Below are 8,497 nucleotides of genomic sequence, written 5' to 3'. Positions count from 1 at the left end.
ATGGAACAGGACGCTGCCTGGTCCCACACCATCCTCACAAGTTTCGTTATGTTTGAGCACACTGGTGTAGTCACTGGGTCAGTCCATCTCATTGAGGGGCTTCCTCTTGTTCTTTACCAAACGTGATGCCCTTCTCCGGAGACAGGTTTGTTTTTTTTTCTCCTTGATAACATGTCCAAAACCCATGTGTGGTAGTTACATAATCTGGTGTCAATTTGGGACTTGAGAGGATTAAGAGTGAAGGGGTGGGGTCTATTGTCAGTCGGGTCATAGCCAGAGAGGCCTCTGTGTAGGCATGGTCTTCTCCTGAGGATTCTGGGAAACCCTGTTTTTCCTCCTTGGAGACGGGAGACGCTTTCTCTGCTCATCCTGAGAGACGCTCTACTGACAAGACACACGGCATGGTGTTGATAGACCCTGTGCCCTGGGGACTGGAGGAGCCACGTGGAGACCCTGCCAGCGCTGAGATGCTTCTACTGCCACTGGATCCACAAGACTTTGCACCCACTGGCCTGTGATCTCCCTGCATTCGGCATCATTGCATGTGTTTCGTGAGTCTGAAGAGGACTTTATAGATTGGTATCAGACATGGGCTCATATTGGACTTATGGACTTGGTCTGGGCTGGAATGTTTGATCCTGTGTGTGTGTGTGTGTGTGTGTGTGTGTGTGTGTGTGTGTGTGTTGGGTGAAGGTTAACAGAGCAAATTAGTTTTCCAATGATTCATATACATTTGTTTCTTATCATTGACAGCCATCTCCACAATGCAATATCACTTACTCCACTCTCCTCGGGTTTCCTACTTCTTTCCTAACTAACCCTTCTGAGCTTTGCCCTTGGGTGAATACTACCCTTTGCATCTCAAATGGTTTATTATTCCAAGGTGTGCATACCTCCTTAATGTTATCGTTCCCCTTCTAGGCCTGACTTTTGTTTGGCTTGGGGCTTGAGGCTGTCCATCTTTACAGAAGCAGACAGCTTCATCTTTCTCTCCTGGAGCAACTGGTGGGTTTGAACCACCAACCACCAGTTAGCAGCCCGATGCTTAGCCCACTGGGCCACCAGGGCGCCTACGTAAAGATTATGGTTGTCAGGTACCATTGAGTTGGGAGCCCTGGTGGTGTAGTGGGTTTGCATTGAGCTGTGAACCACATGGTCGGCAGTTTAAAGCCACAAGCAGGTTCACAGGAGAAACACTGAGCTTTCTACTCCAGTAAACAGTTACAGTCTTGGGACCCCACGGGATTATTATAACTCAGTATTGACTTGATAGCAGTCTGTTTGTTTGTATTATTTGGCTTAACATTGAGTCACAAAATGTGTTTAGTTTCATTCTTGGGGTCCACCAGTGTCTATCCAACCAATAAGCCTGATCTCTTTGATGGTTTTGAGTTCTGGTCTGCATTTTTCGCCCACTCTATCCAGAGCCTTCTAATGTGATCTCTCATTTTAGCCAGGTTGGGTTGTCATGACGCATCCATTGGGCTACGATCCACATGGTCGGCGGTTGGAAACCACCGGAAGTTCCGTAGGAGAAAGACTGGGCCTTCTACTCCCGTAAACCCACAGGGGCTCGCTGTGAGTTGGCATTGACTTGATGGCAGTGAGTTGGGTTATTTTGGTTTGGGTCGTGGTAGCCAGTTACCACCTAGTTCTGTTGGCAGGGTTGTGGAGACCATTTCGTTGGACTAATGGTTTCCGTGTTTGGTTTGGTTTTCTTCATTCTTCTTTCCTTTGGACCAGGAACAATGACTCCTCAGGAGCTCTTTAGACTCCAGCCACTGCTCGCCAAAATAGGGTAGAGAACTTCTTAGTGAATGATGTCAACTGACCCTGGAAGCCACTGATACTGCTCCGCCTTATGAAACCTCACTGATGCTATAACCATGAATGAACCCAGGGAACCTTGGTGACCTTGGGAATGTCGAATCTTTTTAACACTGCCTTCGTTTGGGAAATGAGAGGATTACATAGATAGTGGACTGACCCTGAAAAGTCAAAAGTGTTTGAGGACCCAGAACGATGTGTCACACGGTAGCTTTGCCCGTGCTTCCATTTTGTCGCAGAAGTAGGGTCTACTTTTGCCATTTTCATAGTTACCCACTGGAAGGTTAAGACCTTTCTATGTAAAAGACATCCTCAAATTCTGTTTCCCCCCTTCAAAAAGATCTTTGTTCTATTAAAGACTCCATTTTTTCCCATGGAATCTTGTCAGAAGCATTTTTTTTGAATGTGTTATGTAAGCGAAGCAGCCTTGAGCTTAATTGAAGGGATTCTTGACGTTCACCGATTATTACAAAGTCTTTTCTATTCCATTCAGCGCACCTCTGATCCTTTGGCTGTTTCTGACGGCACTCACACCTTGTAGTAATTGCTTTTCCACGTTTATATCGTTGCAGTACTCTAGAAAGCTGCTAGCTAGCCTGTCTCTGTTGTTAGATGACACCAAGTCACCTACGACCCATAGTGACCCCTGTGCAGGACAGAATGAAACACTGCACACAGTCTAGTGTTTTCCAAAATGGCCTGTGGTTCTTCCCAGTTCTCTGTGCAGTTCTCCTGAGCAATGTGTCTGTGGCTCTTTGGAAGGGTATGGTTTCAGATCAGAAGGATGTAGAGAGAACATCGTAGTTAGATGCTGTCTATCCCTTCAGTGAATGACCACCAGGAACACGCTTAAAGTTGAACAACGAGTCTGGTTCACTTCCTGCAACACAGGAGACCAGACACCAGGGGGACTGTGGGATGTCTCAGGAAGAGGGTGATAGAAGGGACCTGTTACGGGATTTGGGATTTTATTGGAAGGTTAGGAGGAGGTTGGGATTTGCTCTAGAGTGGATGCAGTCAGAAAGTGGAGTAATCCGATGATCATTGTTACTGTTAGGTGCTGTCGAGTCAGTTCCAAGTCACAGCGACCCGTGTACGATGGAACAGGACGCTGCCTGGTCCCACACCATCCTCACAAGTTTCGTTATGTTTGAGCACACTGGTGTAGTCACTGGGTCAGTCAATCTCATTGAGGGGCTTCCTCTTGTTCTTTACCAAACGTGATGCCCTTCTCCGGAGACAGGTTTGTTTTTTTTTCTCCTTGATAACATGTCCAAAACCCATGTGTGGTAGTTACATAATCTGGTGTCAATTTGGGACTTGAGAGGATTAAGAGTGAAGGGGTGGGGTCTATTGTCAGTCGGGTCATAGCCAGAGAGGCCTCTGTGTAGGCATGGTCTTCTCCTGAGGATTCTGGGAAACCCTGTTTTTCCTCCTTGGAGACGGGAGACGCTTTCTCTGCTCATCCTGAGAGACGCTCTACTGACAAGACACACGGCATGGTGTTGATAGACCCTGTGCCCTGGGGACTGGAGGAGCCACGTGGAGACCCTGCCAGCGCTGAGATGCTTCTACTGCCACTGGATCCACAAGACTTTGCACCCACTGGCCTGTGATCTCCCTGCATTCGGCATCATTGCATGTGTTTCGTGAGTCTGAAGAGGACTTTATAGATTGGTATCAGACATGGGCTCATATTGGACTTATGGACTTGGTCTGGGCTGGAATGTTTTCTCAATATTCAATAGCTCTTGTATGTAAACCTCTTTCTTATACACATATGCGTGTTTATGAATTTGTTTCTCTAGTCTACCCGGGACTAACACATCATGAGGGCTTTGGGTATTTAGATGTCTCAGTAACTCCTGTTTCTAAGGGAACGCAAACTAGTGCAGGGGTGAAGCTGTGATTGGCCAGGACTTGGACAAAATTCAGAAGCGACCTTGCTTTGTTGTGCTCTTCCACGATCTCAGAGGTTTTCTGTCTTGATTGGTTGTTCTTTAATTTGCTCTGTGTCCACTCGAAGATGTAACAAGGCCTGGCTGTAAGTGCCCAGCCAGCTTCTAGATAGTAAGGACTACCCTTTCTTCTCTTAATCTTTCTTTCCTAACGTAATACGAATTGCTCCAACGATGACAGCATTGAAGGAGCGGCATCACCGTCAATGGAGAAAAGATTGAAGTTGTCAAGGATTTCTTTTTACTGGATCCACCGTCAACAACCATGGAAGCAGCAGTCAGGAAATCAAACTATGTGTTTCACTGGCCAAATCTACTGCAAAAGACCTCTTTTATGGTGTTCGCAAACAAAGTCATCACTCTGAAGACTAAGTGCACTTAACCTAACTAACCCTTGTAGTTTCAGGCGTGTCATGTGCACATGAAAGTTGGACCATGAATAACTGCAGAAGGGTTGATGCAATTGAGTTATTATTTTTTAAGTTTTATTGGCATATAATTCACATATCATGCCATTCAATTGTTCACTCATATTAAGAAGAGTTATACAATCATCACCACAGTCAACTTTAGCACATGGTCTTCATTTTTGTACTCATCATTATTAGCTCCCCATTTCCCCTCCACCTCCCCTGCCACACCCTCAAGAAACCATTAATCAAATTACTGTCTCTATGGATTTACCTATCCTGGATTTCATATACAGGAAAACATACCACCCACCCCACCCACCCCACCCCCCAAAAAACTAACAATAACAGAGTAAACCAAAGAAAAATCTCAATCAAAGAGAAAGCAGAGAATATTAAAAACTAGAACCCATTTTAAATGTGTCAAAAGGGAAATCAAATGATCCAGTGTTATGTTTTAGCCTAACTGCATCTGCAGTGATCCATTTGCCAAGATGCAATTGAATTAAAGTGCCGGTGAGGAATATTAAAGAGACCGTGAGCTGCCAGAAGAAGGAACCAGTACAATCAGACGTGAGGATGGCGCGCCTTGGTCTCACATTCCTTGGATGTGTCTTCAGGAGGGAACACTTCCTGGGGAAGGACATCATCTTGGTAAAGTAGAGGGTCAACAAAAAAGGGAAAACCCTCAAGTAGGTGGATTGACCCAGTGGCAGCAACAGTGCGCTCCAGCATAGCAACAGCGATCAGGATGCTGCAGGACGGGCGGTGTTTCCTTGTGTTGTACGTGAAATCGAAGCGTGAGACCAACTTGATGGCACCTAACAAGAGCAATAACCCTAGTATGTGGTGCTCTTGGATTTAATGCTTGGTGCCAGATCAAAGGCTGGAATCTACTCAGGGACACTATGGAAGAAAGACCTTGAAATTTCTTTCTAGAAGATCCCAGCCATGAAATATCGTGCAGGTTCAGATTCATTTGGGATTGCCATCTGTCTAAGCCAACTTTACAGGCAGTCCTTTGATTCTTCTGGTTCACTTGACCCAGATTTGTGGACAAGTTGGCCAGACTGAGAGTGTCTGGTGTCGTGACTAATTTTACCAGAAAAGCATTCTAAAATTGAAATAGCCCTACCTAAAGTCAATGCTCCTGATATTTTCTTCAATTCATTGTGATTAATAGGTCCTAAAAATATTCACACCCTTTTGTAACTTTTACTTAATATGATATTTTTATTGACATAGCTTACTTGTTCCAATATATCCCTTCCCTTCCTGTATAGCTCTGTTGATCAATCCCATCAAGTGGGGTTACACAATCATCAAGGCTATCAATTCCCCTCTCTCCACCCCCCCCCACCCTTTGTAACTTTTTGATGAAGAATCTGATGTCCTTCTCAATTGGGTGGGTGGGGGGATTATCAATATGGAAACATGAAATATGGTTAATTACTAAGGTAGCTTTTGTCTGTCTCTTTATCAGATTAACTGTAAATCACACAAACTGCAAAAAGCTGTGGAAACACAGTGGCTTCAGCTTGTGCTGCCAACTGCAAGGTCCGTCATTTGAGCCCACCACCTGATCCTTGGGAGAAAGATGTGACAGTGGGCTCCCAATAAGATTGACAGCCGCAGAGACCCAATGGGGCAGTTCTACTCTGCCTACAGGGTCGCTAAGTGAGATAGTTTATTGTCCCAGCCTGGCCGATATACATAAGTGGGATTAGTTGAAGGGCGGAGAGATATATGGCTCGGTGAGCCTCGCCTTTCTTGTCTCTCGCTCTTTGATCATCGGACCAGTGTGCGGCTGCCTTGCTTGTTCTGTGCCTCAATTTACAGGCTACACTACCTATGGGACGCCTAGCCTGTGGACTATGTCGCTGTAAGTTGAGGTCCCTTTAAGACATCTCTGGAGCTGGGGACTGACAGTTGGTGACCTGCTGGCTGTTTTGCTGCCTGTGCTGGGATAGCCTAGCTCTCTCTCTACAGAGCACTACCAGACAGCCCTCAAGACTTGAAGGACTGCTAGTGTCTCACAACTCTCTCTAACGGGAGTGAGTTGCACTGAGCCATTTGTACTGCTTTATAATTTAACTGTTCATTTCTTGTAATATATATCTATCTAGCTGTTTATAATTTAACAGTTCATTACTTGTGTTATATATCTATCTATCTGTTTATAATTTAACAGTTCATTTCTTATGTTATATGTATCTATCTTTATAAATAAATAAATATATATATGTATATATATAAAATTATCAGCAATCTGATTTTATCTCTCTAGAGAACCCTAACACACTAAGCATTTTGTGGTGGCATTTTTGTTTGTTTCTTTTTTCATTTTTTGGACCACTTAAATTCTTCTTAAGAAGGTGAAAAAGCAAGCGTGTCGTCTTTATCTTCTGTGCCTTTCATTTATCTTCTTCTCCTTCCCATTGCATCCCCTCCTAGCCGGGAAGACCATTCAGATTTTTAACATTGACACAAAGACTAGAGTGAAGGCTCACGTGATGGCCGATGAGGTGGTTTTCTGGAAGTGGATCTCGTTGAGCACAGTTGCACTAGTGACTGAGACCGCCGTCTTCCACTGGGCCATGGACGGCGATGTCCCTCCCGTGAAGATGTTTGATCGCCATTTCAGTCTGGCTGGGTGCCAGGTGATCCAGTACCGGATGGACCCCAACCAGAAGTGGCTGTTCCTCATTGGGATCTCTGCTCAGGTAAGCTCTGGCTGGCTTCCAGAGGTAAGCATGGTGCTTACCCAAAGGCCATTGGAGCGCCCAAGGGCAGCATAGACCAAGGACATTGTTCAGAAGGGCTGAGAAAGAAGGAGGAATTGAAGAGAGAGAGGCAGGGAGGAAGTGGCAGGAGGGATCTGACAGTGCGGGGAGGGCAATCAATGATGGGAAATAAAACCTGTCTGAATTGTCGAATGGAAAACTCATCTGCTCTGTAAGCCTCCACCTAAGTCACAGTAAAAAGTTTTAATTCATTGATTAATTTAAGAATAAATTTAAGACCCAGTAGGAGCCCTGGTAGTGTAGTGGTTATGCTTTGGGCTGTGATCCACAAGGTCAGCAGTTCGAAACCTCCTCATCAGGAGACAGACGAGGCTTTCTGCTCTCATAAACAGTTTGAGCCTCAGAAACTCAAAGGGAGTTTTAAGTCAGCATTGATTCGATGGCAGTGAGTGAGTACATTGGAGTTGTTACATTGTTTGAAGTCAGTATAGGTATAAGGAAAGGTCCTGGTGGCACAGTTGGTTAAGCATTGGACTGCTAACCACAGGTTAGGAGTTTGAACCCATCAGCCACTCTGAAGGAGAAAGATGAGGCTGTCTCCTCCCATAAAGATTTACAGCCTTCGAGGTAGTTTTTCTCAGCCCTGTTGGGTCGCCGTGAGTAGGAATTGGCTCTGTGGCAGTGGTTTACAAGTAGGAGGCAGGAGAAGCAGCTCGGGATAGCAAGAGGTAGAAATGACAAAGGGATTCAAACTTTGGATCAAATTGTCGGTAGTGTTTTTGTCAAGTGCCATAAAACTCACTTCAACTAATAGAAACCTTATGTGACCGAGTAGAGGTACCCCCTATGGAGTCTTAAGCTGCCATCTTTCTGTGAGTAGGTCCTTTCTCCCCCAGAGCCTCCCTGTGGGTTTGAATGGCCAGACTTTCAGGGAGTCCATGAGACCCTCAGTGTTGGAAGTGTCAGGCTGCTTTCCACAAAGGTCCACGGTTCAAACCCACCAGATGCAATCTGCTCCCATAAATATTACCATGTCAGAAATCCAAAAAGGTGGGGTCTGCTTTGTCCTCAGGGTCACCGTGGGTCTGAATCTGCCGGATGGCAATGGGTTGGCATTGATGTGCACTCTACAAACTATTCCAGAACAGTTTTGAGAAGTGAATTGTTGAAAATATGTGCAGAGCCACAAGGCACCAATGAGTGTATTAGAAATGTTTTATTTTTTTTTGGGGGGGGGGTGTATTTGAAGGACTAATGGACTATCCCTAACTTGTGTCTCTTGATCATGAAAGCAGCAGCTGTCTTCCACCCTTGTTTCCAAGGAGGCTGGTCCAGTCACTGCATATTTGAGAACTGCGGCTTGTTTCGTGCTGGGAATCAGATCTTTATTAGCCAATCTTGACCCTTTAATGGCATGTCTAGAACCTAGCAGGGAAGGTGCATCTGCAGAACTCTGGGACCTCGAAAACAACCATAAGTGGAGTGTATTTTGTGGGACCCATGACCAAAACCAAAACCCACTTCCATCAAGGCAGTTCTGACTCTTAGCGACAGGACA

At 45.3% G+C, this 8,497-nt stretch overlaps 1 protein-coding gene across 1 annotated transcript in view; it reads left to right on the top strand.

Moving 5' to 3' along the window:
* CLTCL1 (clathrin heavy chain like 1) overlaps window positions 1-8,497 on the top strand; it is a 110,717-nt gene that overhangs the window by 8,781 nt on the left and 93,439 nt on the right. Inside the window, exon 3 of the mRNA XM_030885458.2 lies at window positions 6,650-6,918. Within this exon, the coding sequence (XP_030741318.2) occupies window positions 6,650-6,918 (269 nt within the window). The remainder of the gene's footprint in view (window positions 1-6,649; window positions 6,919-8,497) is intronic.

The sequence above is a fragment of the Echinops telfairi genome, unplaced genomic scaffold (genome assembly GCF_000313985.2).
Source record: "Echinops telfairi isolate 266 unplaced genomic scaffold, ASM31398v2 ScPeMD7_29;HRSCAF=101, whole genome shotgun sequence".
Lineage (NCBI taxonomy): Eukaryota > Metazoa > Chordata > Mammalia > Afrosoricida > Tenrecidae > Echinops > Echinops telfairi.
Note: the sequence above shows the minus strand (reverse complement) of the source record. Positions and strands in the feature narration are given on the sequence as shown.